This window comes from Perca flavescens, chromosome 22, assembly GCF_004354835.1.
Source record: "Perca flavescens isolate YP-PL-M2 chromosome 22, PFLA_1.0, whole genome shotgun sequence".
Lineage (NCBI taxonomy): Eukaryota > Metazoa > Chordata > Actinopteri > Perciformes > Percidae > Perca > Perca flavescens.
In genome coordinates, this window is record NC_041352.1 from 16,119,210 (window position 1) to 16,137,588 (window position 18,379).

At 39.7% G+C, this 18,379-nt stretch overlaps 2 protein-coding genes across 3 annotated transcripts; both read right to left on the minus strand.

Annotated features, from left to right (window-relative positions):
- Positions 1-381: 381 nt before the first annotated feature.
- gyg1b (glycogenin 1b) lies at positions 382-10,800 on the minus strand. Of its 2 annotated transcripts, XM_028569503.1 has the most exons (8): positions 10,652-10,800; positions 8,876-9,011; positions 8,594-8,768; positions 8,339-8,501; positions 3,277-3,403; positions 1,944-2,160; positions 1,486-1,524; positions 382-1,244 (listed from the first exon to the last, which is right to left on the minus strand). In XM_028569503.1, exons 1-8 carry the CDS (start codon positions 10,656-10,658, stop codon positions 1,095-1,097), a joined length of 1,014 nt encoding a protein of 337 aa, XP_028425304.1. In that variant the 5' UTR covers positions 10,659-10,800; the 3' UTR covers positions 382-1,094. The 2 variants fall into 2 exon arrangements, with proteins under 2 accessions (XP_028425304.1, XP_028425305.1); XM_028569504.1 differs by lacking the exon at positions 1,486-1,524 and having other exon boundaries at positions 391-1,244; positions 10,652-10,798.
- A 2,177-nt stretch (positions 10,801-12,977) lies between these two features.
- cpb1 (carboxypeptidase B1 (tissue)) lies at positions 12,978-18,351 on the minus strand. Its single transcript, XM_028569982.1, has 11 exons — positions 18,275-18,351; positions 17,361-17,436; positions 16,909-17,033; positions 16,684-16,783; positions 16,504-16,605; positions 16,290-16,394; positions 16,091-16,201; positions 15,864-15,954; positions 15,206-15,408; positions 13,659-13,743; positions 12,978-13,346 (listed from the first exon to the last, which is right to left on the minus strand). Exons 1-11 carry the CDS (start codon positions 18,349-18,351, stop codon positions 13,159-13,161), a joined length of 1,263 nt encoding a protein of 420 aa, XP_028425783.1. The 3' UTR covers positions 12,978-13,158.
- Positions 18,352-18,379: the final 28 nt, after the last annotated feature.

Consider the following 18,379-nt stretch of genomic DNA (forward strand, 5'->3'; position numbering starts at 1 on the left):
CCTGGTAACGTTAATTTTGTTACATATCCCACATACTGAGCGACCTCACTTAAGGTACAGTATGCACAATTATACTGCAGCTCATTCAGAGGGAGCAGCTTGAATGTCAGAACTGGTTTTGTATGCACACCAAATGAATTAAATATATGCCTCTGAAGTCCTTAAACCTATTTGTGCACACCTACAGTCACTGGTATACCCACATATACAGGACCTGAGCATGTGTGTATTTCAGGCCCCACTGGGGAAAATCAAAAACAAAGTATAGAAATTATTTATTTATATATGAACATTCACTCCAGTGGTTTCAGTTCCACCTCAATGTTTAAGAAAAGGAAGAAAAAAAAAAAAAAAAAAAAAAAAAAAAAGAACACACCTGAGCAAATCCCAAACTTTTAATGAGGTTTAATATTTCCAGATGAAAGATTGTGGTTCAGCAAACATCCTTAACAAAAGAAAACCTAATGTCCTACAGAAAAGCTGCTAGTCAAGAACAGATAGGATGATGACAATAGAGAGTAAGACACTAAGGCACAAATTATCTAGTGTATGGCTAAATGACCAGCAGTTTTAATTTCAAAGCATGAGAAATAAATTGAGAAAAGCATATAATACTCAGAAGACAGCTAGATGACTCATGTAAAAAATAAAATGAAGAATGTTCATGTTACTGACTGCCAATCTTAGACAAAGATACAAAAGACCCAGTTCCACCCTTGATGCCATCCTTTCACAAAAAAAAGAAAGAAAAGAATTGACATGGAAAAGAAGAATATTGCAAAATTTATATTGCAAGCACCTTCAAAAAAAAAAAATGAAATAAAAAAAAAAAAAAAAAAGGGAATTTGTCCTATAATAAATCTTTCCTGATTCTCTTCATAGTGTAGCAGAGCAGACATCTGTGGCAGGGTAAACTGAATAATGACATGCCTTGCATAGACAATTAAAGCCGTTCAGAATATTTGACTTTTCATTTCCCATTAAAACTGTGCTGTCTTTGGAGTATGGAGGGTGTAATGCTGGTGGATGGAGAGACTCAAACTAGTTAGTTGAGAAACATCTGTGCCGTTTTGATATCTTGCGTCATTGCATCTTTATTTGAGAAAAGTATCAAGCTTTCTCTTGATATTGTCAAATGAGTCCATTCCCATGTAGTCTGCCTGGCCTTGCTCCCACTTCTCCTTTCGTTCTTCTGAGGACATCTGGGGTTGGAGTGCTTGTGCAAGTGACTCAAGGCTCCCATCCTGAGAAAAAAAAATAAAAAAATTACATCAAGCATCCAAGCAGGAAAACAGAAAATTAAATCAACGAAGAGACAAATATCACAGAACACATCCTTTCCAAATTAATGGCCATAGGCAAACACACAGGAAAGCTTGGATTTTAGAGGGAATGCGGTAATAGCATTAAACCAGGTGGCAGCAAACTGTTACTGCTAAGCTATTAAAAAAACAAAACAAAAAATTAACTATTATTTCACCATACCTGTTCACTCTCAAAAGTGACCAGGTCACTGTACTGGAACTTTGAGATAAATAGGAAGACAGAAAAGAGGTACATTATCCATAACCAAAATAAACAGTAAATAGTGAAAAAAATTTAATGAAGGTGAAAAATAAGATACATTACGTGACAGCAAAATACAATTGCATACATAAATATGTCACAACATATTTCCAAACATACAGTACTGTCCTGCATTAATGATGCAGGACTCTCTCTCTGTTGTTGATGGTCACCAAAGTAGTAAGCTGTAAAAAGTTGGTTATGTCACATTTTGGAAATCTTAAGGAAAGCTGTTCAATCAGCTGTAAGTTTTAATTGTACATCATTGACTGACTCCACAGTTCTGAAGTAATTCTATTCATTTCCTTTCAATGTGCCATATGACTGCCATGCCATGAAGTGATATTGTAAAACAACAAATCAACCAAACAATTTACCTCCACACATCCGGAGTGGAAAGGCTGGTCTCCATAGATCTCCTGCAGCATGGGCACCACAGCGCTGGAGTACAGGGTCCACCACTCCAGGAGGAAGGTGGGATGTGTGGAGGCCTCGTGCACACTTCCTGTGATCTGTTTGGATTTGGGGTCAAACGTGTAACTCCATGGCTTGGTCTTCCCTAGGAAATGGACCACCTTGGCATTGCCACCATATCTGAAATGAATAAAGTAAATAAGAATTAGAATGTTGACACCTAAACATTGTTATTGTAGATGCTTTATAAAATGGTTACATTTAGTAGATTCAGTTCCCCCCACAATTATTAGTCTCCTTTAAAAATTATAGCTAAACATGCTTTTCATTAAGAAAACTATTGTCCTTTTGATCAGAAAATGACCCCACATTTAAAACAAACACCAATTCTGCTAACAGTGTCCACTGTAGTTAGTATGTGGCTACAACTATGAGCTACATAACGGTAAACTACTGTTTAGAGAAGAGTCAATGTCCAATTTTATGGATTTGTAGAAAAATACTGCTGTCACCATATATACAGTATTGAAACATTAAACTGTAATCTCAAAATTTGATTTAAGGTTGCACATTGAGTTATTTCTGTAGTGGTATTAGCATGCTTGTATTGGACTATATTAAAATAGTGTATTAAAAACCCTGCCAACCTCCAGAGACATGGGCTTCTTCTTAGGATTGGCAAACTGCACATATACACAAATAAACCTGAATTTGGCCGGGGGGGGTTGTTATGTTGCGTTTGCCAGACCTCTTAAGTACCGTAGTGCCATTGCTGACAAGTAACTACATGTTTATCACCCCTAGCATCCTGATTTGGTTGCCAGGAAATGCCAAACTATGAGCTTGTTGATGAGCTTTGTTTCTATGGAGGAGAAACGTTTAGATGCAGAGAGGCAGTGAGGATGGGTGGGGGAGCTCAAGATACATTGCACAATGACCAGTCCTGGAGGCGAACATAAAGGTCTTTAAATAAACCACTCTATTTTAGGACTTAGACTCAGCTGTTGGGAGCTCAGGGTGGTTATCCAACCCAGCGCCGAGGCCTGCTGGGGGATGCTCCAGCAGAGCCGCTGGAATCCAACTGCTGATCTCACTTGTAACCCGATGTCATCACAACGTGACTACACGTTCATGTGATCGAGTGTCTGCTTACACATCGGCTTTGACAAACTTACTGCTGTAGTATAATACGGTCTTGTGGAAGCATATACTTACTGTAGCAGCTCAAACTGTAGAAACCCCTCGTACTACAGTGGGACTGTTTTAGAAACATAACCTTGGTAGACAGACACTTACTGCTTGAAAGCTGGAAGGTAAGTGTAGATGGCTATGCTGCTGAGGTTGTAGATGAAGGGGAGGTGTTTGGATATGTCAGCTGTTGCCCAGTCGCCGAAGAAGCCATTCAATACACCTTGGTCTCCTCCTGCAACAGAGTGGGAAGAAAATCAAACAAACATGCGACGGCATATTAACATACTGTACCTTTCAGGGATAATATGTACAAATCTGAAACAGACCGTACAATCACTAAACCTCTACAAAAAGGTTTTACAGTTAATGCTGTATCAGCTTTACTTTGATTTCTATGCAAAAAAACTTTGACGTACATGCAGTGCTGTTCCCCATTTTTTCTAGCTCAGATGTTATAGCACAGTTGCTTTAATTTGCTTAACAAAAATGTATTTGTCAAATCAGACATGGGGCAGTATATAAAGCTGGTTATGTAGAATCACAGTGAGCAGTACTACACTGAATGGAATTTTCAAACATCTTTTTGCAGGGATGAAAAACTTCAGGTTACTTCAGGTCAGAGAGAGCAGGAGTGCTTGGTCTAATTTATGCGCATTAGTAGCGTGAGAAACTTATGTGGGCATAACAGCCAAATTAGCTTAAAAATGCTCTGACAGGTTTAGGGTATGCATGGGTAGCTTTTTTTGAAAGGAGGAAAAGCAGAGTGAGAGTTTAGTCAAGTGATCTGCATACCTGTTACAGCCAGATTAATTAGTCTTTCCGCTTAACACTGGTCTACATTAGTCAGCAGTCTGCGGAGATCAGTCCAGACAAGCTGTTAGAGCAATGTTCCTACACATTCCAAACACCAAGATAGATTTCCTTCCTTTACAAATTGCAATGGTCATTTGAAATACAATTTCCCTTGCTACAAGGAACGGGAAGATCTGAATTAAGTTTTCCACCCTGGGTTTTATCCCTAAGTTTTCTGAAATCATACAATATGCAAGCCATGCATGAGCACAGTGTAGGTGTATAGTGATCACAGTAGCTGTATAGAGTTTTAAAGAGACATGATGTACAGAACATGTCTGTCATATGTGCATTACTGTTGACATTATACTCTCCAATAATGGCAAAATAATCATGTGCTGTTGAAAGGCCCAGGGGTATACATTTAGAGGAAGGCTGGGCTCTTTGGCTAAGCCACCACAGTGGCGAGGATTTATTCATCAAATACACTTGACAAAGATTGATTGCCTGCAGTTTGCTCACTGACCTCCAGTACTACAGTTCAAAGTCAAAATCTGCTCGGCAACACCAGAAGCCTGTCAATAGGCTGCCGTAGGATCGCCTGTAAGCAGATGGCAATGCTAGCTTGATTGCTCTGTTGTGCACTACTATCCTTCATATTGTTGCCAATCACAGCTAAATGATTAAATTCCCTCACTTGAACATATAGTGGATTTGCACATCAAATGTATGATGTTACACCATTGTCTTGTAACTTCTTCACCAATGCAATAAACATCTAAAAAGAAACCCATTCCACAGAGACTAAAAATTGTTGCAAAGGTTGCTGGGTAGGTAGCATACAGTTTGTTTATCTGAGCTTATTCGCTGAAAATACCTGCTTGTTGGGTCTGGAAACACTGGTGACTGTGGTGAGGCTGGACAAAAACTGTTAAGTTGTCAGCCACACAAGAATTTTATATTTCCTCAAAGTAAGGGATTGCAAAAGGGTCGGTAACGCTATTGAAACCCAGATAGTGTTTCTGCGCTTGTTTGGAAAAATGTCAATGATCCACAGCCCTATTCATGACTACTCAACTTTAAATAATACAACTTGACACAGGTATTTAAAGTGTTTTGTCTCGCTCTGTGCTGGGGACTTGAATTAACCCTCTGGGTTAACACTCAACACACTTTAAAGTTTGCATTTAATTGCCTCAGGTCCTAGAGGCCCGACTGGAGAGCTGAAAGGCCACTCGCCCTCGCTCAATTTGGCCAATTTAGAACTGGGACAGCCCTTGTCATGGTGGTGGCTTACGTAAACACAGAATTTAGGACAGTTTGGGGTCCAGGGACACAATTGACATTAAGTGGGTCAGTAGCACTTAAAGTATACAACCAGATCTGCGCCTTTTCAAAAAGATTTTTTTCAGTGAAAATCTGTTCTGCAGCTGACCAGGCAGAACACTGAATTTTGAAGCCAAGCAAAAAAACATGACACCAGCTCATTGACTATTCATGCTGAATTGCTTCACCTAGTCGCCATATAGTAAATCATTGGACTGACACTAGTACAAGATTAGATGTTGGCTTTTAAAAAAGAACTTTCACATTGAAGCTCCTAAAAAGCACAGAACTGTACGGTCTGTGAAACCGCAGACTGCTGCAGTTTTAAAATAACACACATAGCCGCTATTTGTCTGAACCCACAACTTCTACTGGGGATTTCAAACTTAATATGGGGCAGAGTGTCTTCATTTTGAGGGGATGAGCAGAGCTCAGCAAGAATGTGCATCCAACTCTGCCAGTTTGTCTTGGCAGCAAGCAACACTGGAGCCACAGATGCAGAGATAGAGCCTCTGGGTTTAACCACCGAAATTATTTTCCTGTTGTCTTTCCTCAGCAATTTTTCAATATCCGTGAACTGCAGAGAGACAGAGAGCTGCATGTGTACATCGTGTATTTCTTAGAGTGGAACTGAAATGCTAAAGGTCAATGCAACTTCAACTCATGCCCCAGTTAACATTAAAAACCATCCATGGCTATAAATAAGACAGCTTTACTCATTACCATGCCATCAGGCATACAGACGCGGACATCCCATTAAAATATTGGATTCAAAAAGACAACGATGTTTTGTCTGCAATTGTGATAGAAATAAGACTCTTGGCAACAAACACTTGTGGCAGCCAGAATGAGTTGGCACTATAAAGCATTGGCCACTATTAAACTAATTGGTTTTCCAATAAACTCTTTGTGATGGAATCTCTTTCACAGTATCACAAAAAAGGAAAACAGCTTGTCATTTAATGTTTTAAAAAAAAAAAAAAAAAAAAAAAAAAAGAGAGATAAGATTCACTGCTACTAACAGGCCTCGTCTCTTCAGAGCCCTACTATAAGTTGCATCCTGTTTAGTCTATTCCACAACCGTTTCTTTTGTTTAGTGGCATTTTAAGCACCCTGAGAAAACAATTGTTTGATTAGAGTCCAACTGGTCTATAGGCAGGTTACTTAGGAGCTTTTTCTGAAGCTTTCGACCACATCACAGTCCTGAATGGAGTTCTCAGTTGTCATGCTCTCATCATGTAACCTAAGTATAACACTTTGGTAACTTAAGAATGGTTAAAAGCTCTGAAGAAAAGAAAAGAAAAAAAAAAAAACCAGATTATATTGTCAAAACCCACTTACTGTACTGCCGAATACATTGGCTGATAAACAGTTTGTCTAGCAGTAAGCATTGACAAGTTTATTTTTCAGTACCTATCCTGGTCACATTTTATTAACAAATGAAGGCCATCTGTCTAATAAAGCGGGGTTTGGGAGTCTTTCTGCAAATTATTTTTGGGTATAAATTTGGTTTTGGAGAATTCTACAACAAGCAATGTCACAGGCCAAGCAATCCGCCCGTTCCAAACAGGAACATTTCAACAGGCACTTTATAGTTTATTTAAAAAAAATAAAAAATAAAAAAAATACCTGTCTTAATAATCTAAACACATTTCTAGTCCCAAAATAAAAAAAAAAAATTAAAAATAAAATAAGATTCTAATAAAAATGTATTTTGCATTTTCTGCAGTTGAAATTAATATAACAGAAGCAGGACACGGTCAGAGTTGAGGCAAAGTAGTAACCTAATAACTGTACAACAAATGTGTGGGTTATCCTAGGTTCTGGTTTTACATTTGCTAATACGTGAAATCTGCTGAACATACAGCATTGCAAAAAAGTCCGTAACTAGTGTATTTGAGAAGGTTGAATGAGACATAAATGTATACTTTAGCAGGTCAAAGGGTTTAAAGAATGTTAATAAAGCTTACTGTGAATGAATGTTCTGTCTTGGTAAAATGTTTATAGGCTACCTATTCAAAAAAGGCAATAGCTTATCAAGTGTTAGGAATGTAGCCATTTTATGTTCAAAAACTGCTGTAACTTTTCTGGCAAGCGAAGGTGGTAAACCTGTAGTACGAGAACCACAGCACCCTACAAGTATGGACTAATGACCTTTTTAGCCACAGATTTGAGCTGCTCAGTTAACCCGATATGGAGCCAATACGACAACCACAATTCAGTTACAGTACGACTCACAGAGAAGTGTTGCTGAATGTCAACCAGTGCTCTGTGCAAAATACCGCCTCTCAAATTTAACTTCCACCCCTCCACAGTGAGCCCCTGAGAATAACTCAGCAGAGCTAGACAGTCGGGGACAGGAGGGCCTTGTATCCAGGCACAGGGCTCGATAAAGGCCTTACTTAGAGCAGAAGATAAACAAGCTTGGTTTAACATCATGTTACCAAGAACTCAATGTTACTCAAAGCCTAAATGTTTGAGTATGACTGCAAATAGATTGCTGACATCACAACTCTGTGATGGTTATCCAGAAATACTTGAAATTCTAGACATATTAAATCCTCTCTTGTACAAAATGACACATTTTATCCAATACCAAACATGCAGAAAAAGTCAAAAAGGGTAACGGAAAATGGATATAGATAAGATCGATCTCACTTATTGTCCAGCATTTAATTTTACGCTACTGCTAGGAGATGGTTAGCTTAGCAGAAAGACGGGGAAACCAATAGCGTGGCTCATCCTAAGGTTAAAACCAAATCCACGAACCAGCACCCCCCAGCTCACCAACTGATGGGATATGTTGTTTGTTATTCATAGAAAAAGCTATAAAAACGTAGTTTTGGTTTTACTTTTCTTATCCAACCACTGGAAAGAAAGCAAAGTGTATTTCCTAAGAATGTGGAACTATTCCTTTAAGTAAAGTAGGGATGAAACTTGTGATTATTATGCATGAAACTATTAAGTATTTTTAATTCATATTCAAGCTTATGTTTCATAACATTTCAACACTAAACTAAAGCATCAAAACATGTTCTTCTAGACTTACCATCAAAGCTGCCGTGTTCTGTACAATACTGAAGCAGTTTGCCATAGGTCTCCATAGAAGGACGAAAAACAAACACACCAGAGTTGAAGCAGTCAGGCCAGCCAGGGTCGGGAGCAGCTGACAATTCTTCTCTGTCAAACAGCTCATCTATATTTGAAAGCACCTAAGATGCAGACACAAATATAAACAGGAGATAGTTACAGTACAACAGGTTGAATTTTTTTCTGGTCAAGTAAAACGCTCACTTTGTCTTACCAGTGTGTCCGCATCCATGAAAACACATTTGGAGTAATGTGTGAGAGTCCAGCAGTGGAGTTTGGTGAAGGTGACACCCAGGTCAGGCCTCTTCATCATGGCCAGGTGCGCCGTGTCACCACTGTCCAGCACATCCACCATCCTCACCTCATCATAGATTCTCTTCAGCGCCGACCTAACGAATCACCATCAACAATCCAGGTGGAAAACAAGGCTTGACAAGAATGCTAACAGGTGTGATAAAGAAATGCTGCACGACTGGTTGGAGGAAAGGTTTCTTACTGGCAAGGATCTGACATTTGTGGACCAATGAGTGCCACCAGCTTCTTGGACGTATTGTGGTTGCGGAGAGACTTGCCCAAAACCATGGCTCCCCGAGCATAGCAGTCATTGGTAGCCAACGTCACAAAAGCCTGGTCTGAAGGGGAAAAGCAATTAAACAGACATTGCACTACACCCGTTAGCAGTTGATTGGTTATTGGCAGCAAGTGCAAAGCATTAAGCTCCAGTTGAGTTAAAGCACAATGTGGATACATAGTGTGTCTCTAACATATAGCCATTATTATTTAAGTGTCTGACACCAAACATTAAGTTTCACATTGATGCTTTAAATAGTTAAATGTTTTTTTCTGTGATTTAACTACATTGGGACTGCCCTGCAAATGTCTCGTCATTAAGTCACATCTTTCATGTTTGGCTAGCAGGAATCTACGACATACACTAAAACAACAAAAAGTGTAATAGCTTAAACATTAAAACATTTGGCAACTTACTCTTCCAATCAATCCACGTTTAAGACAACAAGCACCATTGCCTCACCTTACTCCCTTGTTTTAAGAAAAATAAGACTTTAGTGCCCAGTACTAAATTAAAAGGTCTCATAAAAAAGGTGATTTTTATTTGCAGTGTGGTGCCTTCTCTGTACCACCACCTCTACCGGCAGGGAGGAAAATTTGTCAGCTACCTGCCAAGTCAGGTCTTGGGAACAATGCTCGACTGTGAGAGGACATATAAATTGCGATGATGAAATAAGCATTGCTGCTGGGGAGGTTGTGTGACTGCAGGATGTAGGCAAACATGAATCCCACATGGATTGTATAGCAACCTCTTAATTGGTACTGTACTACCAATAAATGGGCAAAGAAAGTAAGACAATAGGTGCATTATGTACATAAATACAATGTTAATGGTCAGTGAGAGTGCAGTTTCGCCCATCAGAGTTGCCAGGAAAAGCTGCTCCGTTTTACTGGCTGTACACAGCGCCACACCTCCTTGCTCTCACACCCCCTTCTCAATTGGTACAATAAGTGCTGTAGTATTTATCCATGTAGCCTAACATGAAACACATTATGAATAAAGTTTAACCACAACCTAGGTTCAGTGAATTTACAGTATAGGCTGCACACACCCACTTCCATTTTCCTCAGTAGGAGTATACACTCTATATTTACCTCCAGTAAAGGGAGCTGGGTAATGGCATACAGTAGCACAGGGTTTCTAAAGCTAAGGTCCAGGGACCTGAAAGGGGTTCACTTGCAAAATTACTTAATTTTGCTGTTATGTCATTCATTAGAAGAGGATAATCATTACCTTAAATCACTATTTTCGGTTCGGAACAGATGATTCATATGACACTGGTCTCTTGCAACAGTTTTTACTCCAAATGACGAATGGAGTGGACCAGACAGTTCTACAAGCTAGGCTTACTAGTGATTTATGGCTGTCATATATTATAACCATGTTTCGGATATAGTCGACATCTCACTCTTTCAGACAGCAAAACACAGATGGATAATACAATGTAGGCTACTTTTACACATTCCGCCTTGACAACTCTGCCCACTTCGGGGCGCTGCGGTACAAACATTATACCTAAACAACAGACAATAAACTAGGCCTATACCGACGGTCATTTTCACAATACACACTATTATTAGATACTGGCAAAGTCCTCGACATTTTTAAACTTCCCAGAAAACACGTTTTTAGCTTGATGGTAGCCCCTACATGAAAACGGCAACGCAATATCGCGGTTTAAAATGTTAAAATGCTACATACCAGCCATGACTGAAGAAGTCGAAGCTACTTTGTAGCCTGGACTCAAAGAAACAGCAGCCTTGCGTGGAGGAAAAGGACTGACTAAATCTACAGAGGTGGATTTATACAAGTATGACAGCAGCCAGTTAGCGTCATGTGACGGTCTCCACACACCCACCTGCTCCCAACATGAGGCCCCACGCCCCCCGGCAGGTCAGGGAGTTCAGGGAGTATTCCGTGTAAATGAAGAGACAAAACTATTATTTGATCATTTTTAACAGACTTTTTGTAGGCTACTCGTTTTGTTGAGTTTGTTCACAACTGGTCTCACAGAAAAAAAAAAAAAAAAAAAAAAAAAAAAAAAAAAAAAAAAACTAACCTTGACTCAGACATAATTTCACATCACCAAGACATCATTCTGCAGCCTTGACCTTTCAAATAACCGCCATGTTGCTCCCTTGGCTGGTGTCATCCTTACTCTAGGTGACAATAGACATGGTGATGATGTTGTAATGAGAAAGATCAGGAACAACATGTTCCTATACATTTGGTTTTTTGTCGCCATCTTGTGAGATAATGACAGTATAGCAGTGACAAGACAAACAGAGGCAGTTGTGGAGCTCCCTTTTAGACTACTGTGTTCCACAACAGTGAATTATTTTAGTGGTCTCAGTAGAGCTCTTGAGTTAATAAAAACAAACCAGATTAGGTGAGTGTACTTGAAATCCACATATAATGGAATATTCCCTTAACGGCACAACTGATTTGGGTGAACAGAGGTTAAGAAGCCTAGCCTGGAGAAAAAAATATCCAACAACTAATATGAAACAATGAAGAATGGAAGAATTTGGAGAGCTTCTTGGAATTGATATTAGTGATAGGAGGAGATGATAGGATCAAACAGCTGAACCAACATGGACGCCTCTGGATTTTCAAGCTAAGAGGTACACATTTCCCTGGACTGAATGAAGATTTAGATTTAAGTCACTTCTTGTAAATTGTTTTCTGTTTTGTATGTTAATACTGTTGGTTTGGTTGAGACATGTCTCTCCTCTTTTGTCTTGTTTTCCTTTTTTGTGTTTTTCTTTGTCTTGAGAGGTCACCCTGTTGCCCTTTTGGGGACGATGCCCCCTTGATTGCTGAATGTCTGCATCTGTTGATGTGCTCACACCTGGTGCTTTAAATTGAGCCTGTAACTTCGTGAAGAAGGCTGGATACTGAAACGCGTTGAAGTTGTTGTTAAAAAATGTATTTATTCTATTTAGAATGTGCATTATCCAGATGCATTAAAGGCATTTTAAAAATATTTCTCGTAAAAGACGTGTGCCTTGGTTCCTTTCTGGATGTCTATTAAATAATATGAAACCTTTTATTTACAAATGTTTACAAATTTGCATTTGTCATAATGATACAAAAGCAATTGCTGAAATTCTACCTTCTGCTTCAGAAATGTGTGCCAGTGCAGTTAAACTCCCTGCTGATCTTTGGCTCCTTTATTTTCTCCACTCAGGCAAATGCTTGGCAGCGTGGACACGCTGCCAAGGAGTTACTCTGTGGGTGCTGCTGGACTAAAATCCTTAAAGACTGATACCCCCACCCGCCCAACCTCCACCACTGGAACAGCGCCAGCAGAGCAAGAAGTATCACCTGGGTTCAAAGGGTCTGATACAGTAGATTAGTCAATGGTTTTGTATCTTGTGAGCTGTTTTTGATTGAGAAGCATTGTCTAGTCATCAGCTGACTTGTTTAAGGCAACAGGATGGTTCACGCAGTATTGCACACGCTCACTTTATTGTCTCTTATCCTCCAATGCACAGTGGCACAATCTTACCTGCACTGCTGTCATATTTGTTTAATATCTGTTTAATGCTTTTTGCACTATTCCATTTGCACAAATTGTATACAGATTCTGTACTACACTCAGTATTTATATTTGATCCGTATTCTTTTTTGTAGACTCTTTGTTGTATTTTGTATGTTTATATTTTGCGTATTTAATGTGTAACTCAAGCTTTTAATGTGCGTTTTATGCCTTGTCTTGGCCAGGTCGTCGTTGCAAATGAGAATTTGTTCTCAATCGGCTTACCTGGTTAAATAAAGGTTATATAATTTTCTTTTTAATGGTTAAAGTTCACTGTCTCCCTATGTTTTCCTGGGCTATGAAGGATTTTTTTTTTAAAGCAAATTATTTATTATTATTATTAGTTTCCTGGCCTATTTGTGATGGGCTGCAACATGTAAGCATTATTTTGCTACTGTTTTGTTGTATATTTCCATACAAACGAGAAAGGCTCAGTCCATCAGACACTATATTATCATATACACATAAAAAAATTGGTTCAGCGTGTGGGGATGGATCATTGATTTTATTGTTTGCACTCATCTTGACATTCTGTCAAGCACAGCGAGGAAACATGGCGGGTGGTGCCTGTATCCATGGATACAGGCTGGAGATGGCTGAGAGGTTGGAGGGGCTGGGGGGTGGTGTAGAGGAGCTGAGTTGGCAGGGGTCCTGGCAGTTCCGCTCTTTAATAGAGGTTCTTCTGCACGTAGGCGGCGATGTACTTGACGGCCAGCATGGTCTCCTCGCATGTGGGCTTGATCTGAGACTCGGGCAGCAGGAAGCCATAACGACCAGTGTCACGCAACTCAAAGGTGTAGGAATACTTTACTCCCAGGTCATAGGCCCAGTCGTCAGAGCCTCCAGCAGCGGGGTCTGAGGACAGATAAGAATAGGGGGATTATTCAGAGTGGGATATGCTGATGACCTGGGACAGCCTGGATGTGTTTTTATACAAATAATGCTTTCAGGGGCCAAAACTAAATCCTTGCTAGAAATAGCTTTCTCTCATGATAGGCAATTGCTTTTTTTCTTGACTCTAGAGGCCATATACATCAAGAAATGGTTGGTACATTGTGAACACATCATAATGCATGTCATTATAGGTGGGAGATAGAATATCAACCTTTCTCTAATACATCATTTCTCCACGGACACCAATGCAGCTGCAATACTCGCTGTACTTACAGATGGTTGCAGCACCGGGTCCACTGGTGTAGCTGGTACCATACAGACTACGCAGAGCAGCAGAAGCTCCCTCAGCAACCTTCAGCTACAAAACAGGGAACAAACAAAAGTCAGATCAAAGGACCAATCAGAAGAATTTTCATATATGTAACTGAATACTTTGATATATCTGAGCCTGTTATATTCCTGTATTTACACACTTCAGACAGCATCAGAGAACACAGAAAATATATCAGAAGTTAGCTAACATTAGCCACCATAAGCTACTGTTCATACCAGACCAAGTAAGGTTGTATCAGCAAAACACCTGAGTTTAATGAATTGAGCAACAGTGCTTTTTTTTATCTATTATGAATTCAACTTTTGATTTGTAAGTGTAAGACTGTGTCATCAATTCTTTTAAAAGTTAAATAGTATTGATTTAAAGTGAAAACAAAAACCCAGTTTGTATTAAGAACAGTAAATACATGTTTTTTTTGCCCACCATCCATTGCACTTTTTCAAACAAAACATGTTTACTGATATTACAGAAAAAAGTAAAACGCTTGAGTGAGTCCCAACAGGAAATGAAACCCTCAGAGAAATGCACAAGCAGGAAAGGATATTTCTGGAAGAGCAGATGAGTTATGACAGATCCCCAGAGTTCTTTTGTTCTGTAACGTGTCAGAAGAGAGTTAAATTATGAGTGAGTAATAGAGAGGCAGAGACATGTGATGTGCCTCAGTTAGTGTGAGAGCTGGAGCAGGGGTGTGAGTGTTAACTGTACACCCCAGTGAGAGGTAAAAAGAGCCATGACAATGAAGAATATGAGGAGGGAGTAAATGATTTGCAGCAGCCAAGTGTGACCTTTAGATAAGAGTCATAATGGGACTGGGTCGAATTTTTGCTTAAACTTTTGGAAACACCTTTAGCTATATTATAATCAGTTTCTATGATATTAATATGATATAACCTTTGTTCTGGAAGTTTTGATATGCTGCTATTCTTTGAAATGAGATACACACCGAAATGCTGCCCATCATGAAGACATTGTTCATGCTATTTAGTTTGCATCTAATGAGTGTAATTTCCTGTATAGATGTAATATAATTTAAAGGTGCTGTAGGTAGGATTGCGAAGATCCAGGACTTAGCCAAAACATTTGAACATTGACAACTTTTCAGTCCTTCCCCCCCTTTTCTTCTTTCCGCTAAAGCCCAAAACTCCTAAGGCCCTCCCCCCACAAGGGAGAATGAATGTGTGTGCATGAGCAGTGATTGACACACAGTTAGACTGTCAATTTAATCCTTACAGTGGCACTACTTTTACCTTTGACACATGTCTGACGATCATCACAGGAAGAGCCAGATTGATCCAAAATGTAACATACCTATGTCTAATGCAGTTAATCTATTGTTATTGTGTTCCTAAGGCATACGTTTCCATCACTGTCATGATGAATAATTATACAGTCATTGTGACTGACCAAGCATGTTAGTTAATATATTCACTGTCCTCATTTAGCTTTATGTACAATACACCATTTATGGCAGATAATGATGACTTACCAGCTCACTGTGGTGTGCAGCCAGCTCAAAGGTGTAGGAATAGGGGAAGAGCAGCAGCTGGGAGTAGGAGTGGATGGTTAGGTAGGCCTTGAGGACCGACTTGTTCCTGCGGATGAAGTCGGCAACGTTCTTGACCTCAATCTCAGACTCAGGACTGTACCCACAGAAGGTGTCACTGCAGGGGTTGCTGGAGGCCCCAGCGGCTGTATTGAAAATTACATTGTTGAAAACCATGAATAGAGACATTTATTTTACTTCTTCAAAGGCATTGTGACTATGCTTAAAGGCGTGATTGTACACATGAAGTTCAATTGACTTGAGGAGTACTATACAGCCTGTGAAAACAGTTGTATAATGTCTCACAGTATGTGGCTCTGGAAGCAGTTTGAGAAAAACGTTACAATGTGTAGATTTGAAAGATGTGGGTGTTTCAAATGAAAGATACTACCAAGTTGCATTATGGGAATGGAATGAAAAGGATTTCAAGGTTGTGGTGGGGGTGACTCACACTAGGCACTAAAAGTCAAGATACCTCGGCCTGTGCTGCACAGATTTGGCCATTTATAAAGAAATCAGTTTCACATATACCCCCCATCTTTGCAGTCGTGCAATATAAAAGTACCCTTTTAGGATAGAGCCATGTATATGTTGCACTTACTGCACCAGCCAGCGTTCCAGTTCCTGTTGGGATCGGCACCAATGCAGCTGGATCCAGATTTCCTGGAGCGAGTCTTCCTCCACATCCTGTTCTAAAGTCCCTCAGTGGACAGAATAAACATATCAGACATGCATTTAACAAACCAACAAATTTTGTCACGATAAAAAAAGACAGCATGGGTTTTTATTAGGTTACACTATAAATTTAAGCTTGAAGTTGGAGCTTACGCTCTTGTGGGTGAAGTCGTAGCCATCAATGTTAAAGACAGGCAGAACAAATACATCCATCTGGTCAAGCAGGCTGGTCATCTGAGAATCACTGCCATAGGTGGACAGAGCCTGAGGACGATTGGAAAACATTCTGTGCTGTTATGAATGGAAGTCTTTGTACAAACGCTTGCCATGCCCATCCAGGTGTTTTCCTTACCTCCTTGACGAACCACTGGCAGAAAGCAGGAGAGATCCACTCTCTAGCGTGAATACCACAATCCATAAAGATAGCAGGCTTGGTGGAGCTGGACTTCTTACCGAGCTGTGGTTGTTAAAAGTAAGAATAAAACATTTGTGAGAATAATCAGTGGTATACTTATCCAACAGTTTTCAACACGAGGGACTGATATATCAGATAAGTCTTGTAATACCTTCAGAACAGTCATGGGGCGTCCCTCGTAGGTGCTTCCAATCACCTGCTTGCTAATCAGGTTAGGATTGGAGGAGGAAATGGAGGTGATCCAGGACTGGACCTGAAATTAAAGGGAAAACAAATAAGAACAGGAAATAACAATTCGGTCAGGGAAGAGATTGATCTATTTTCCTCTTACAGTATCCCAGGTGTTGTAGTTGGTGTAGCTGTGGGCTCTGGGAGAGGGCTTGTTATCAACCTGAGCATCAACAGAAGACTGCACATCCTCAATGAGGACCCTGAAGAGGGATTAATTAAAAACAAATATTTATAAAGCACATGTACTGTATAAAATAAAACCTTTGTGTTCGATTAAGTGTAAATCAGATACAGATTTATTTTGCATCTTTGTCTCGTGTCCTACCTGTACTCCATATCATTCTGCTGCAGGGTGGTGTACACCATATCCAGGTACATGGCAGGCACACGGATGTCCACATCGATGTCGATGGTCACCAGCTCAGGGCTCTCGGGTCTCCAGAAGTCGACCTGCAGATGGCGCCAAAGTCAAACACTTGGGCATGTTGAGCTCAACCTTTTCATTTGATAAACTTTGATAAGCTAAAAAGACATATTATTGTGAAGTGAACGTGAGATGACAAAGATCCAGCAATATAGATAGTAATTGATCCAAGCATTCAAAAAAAGGTGCAATTAGATATGATTTGCATATCTGAACAGGCATTCAGTGAATTGACCCAAAAATATATATCCAATTTAGCCTCTTCCATCATTAGCAAACCAATTAAATCCCATGTAGTGAGTAAATATAGCATTATGAGGAGTGTGGGTGTGTGAGAGAAGGCATAAAGGTACCTCGATGCTCTTAGCCAGGTCCTTAATGAGGGTCACATGCTCATCAAGTACAGGCTTTAGACGGAAGACTTTCTCTCTAGTGAAAAAAAGAGTGAGAGATGACAAATATGGTACAATAGCCACAGTTTTGTGGTTCACATTACTGGGCAGTCTCTCTACTACACTGTAAAATAATACTGGTCATGTATAAAATGCAAACTGCACAAGTGCTGGCCTTTCACAAGTGTGAAATGTGTTGTGATTGTTAAATGTGTTATTCATGGCACTTATGCGAGGTTTATACCCAATAACTGTTTTATACATGTTAAATTCCACGTTTTAATTAATTTCATTATAGTTTGTGTACATGTAATTGCAGCTGCATGAAGCTACAGTGATCCAATGGTTTTAGAAGGCCTTAAAGCTGTTGAAGGGTTTCTTGTTTGTACAATACCGCTGAAGTTCCTTTGAGCAAAGCAGTCTGTCATTTTGTCTGAGGACGAATGTTGAAAAAGACCAATTTCATAAAATGACAAACTGTTGCTTTAACAAATGGTCTAACAAATTGCCACAAATATTGAAATTGACATACGGTCAATTGATGGCAGGCAAATTACAATGAACCATAATTCAGTACTCATTTGGCGCACTAGTTAACATTGGCTAATACCATCCTAATGTATAGTAAATCATAGCAGACAGGTCAAGAACCATACTACAGTATGTCATCATGCATGCTTAATAAAAAGTCATTATTGTCACTGTAATTTAGACATTGTATGGCAATAGTGTCACACATAATTAACAGAAATGGGTCTTTTTGCTTTGACAAAGACTAGATATTTACCCTTCAAAGTGAGTGATTTCAGCCAGGGCAACAGCCACCAATCCGAGAAGCAGGAGGGCCCTCATGTTGTCTGTGAAGCTGAACTCACCGTTTGACAGCTCTTATAACCCCGACCTGCTGCCCATCTACCAATCCTCGTCTGTAATGCAGCAACATGTCACACATCCTCCCAAAAAGCCACCTGTTGTTTTTA

Coding starts and splice junctions, on each gene's coding strand:
- gyg1b (XM_028569503.1), bottom strand. Junction 3,404..8,338: donor AGAACACGGCAGCTTTGATG/GTAAGTCTAGAA, acceptor ACTCTGTTGCAG/GAGGAGACCAAGGTGTATTG. Junction 2,161..3,276: donor TACCTTCCAGCTTTCAAGCA/GTAAGTGTCTGT, acceptor TATTCATTTCAG/ATATGGTGGCAATGCCAAGG.
- cpb1 (XM_028569982.1), bottom strand. CDS start 18,351: ATGTGTGACATGTTGCTGCATTACAGACGAGGATTGGTAGATGGGCAG. Junction 16,784..16,908: donor CAGAATGATATGGAGTACAG/GTAGGACACGAG, acceptor ATCCCTCTTCAG/GGTCCTCATTGAGGATGTGC. Junction 16,395..16,503: donor GCCCCATGACTGTTCTGAAG/GTATTACAAGAC, acceptor TAACAACCACAG/CTCGGTAAGAAGTCCAGCTC.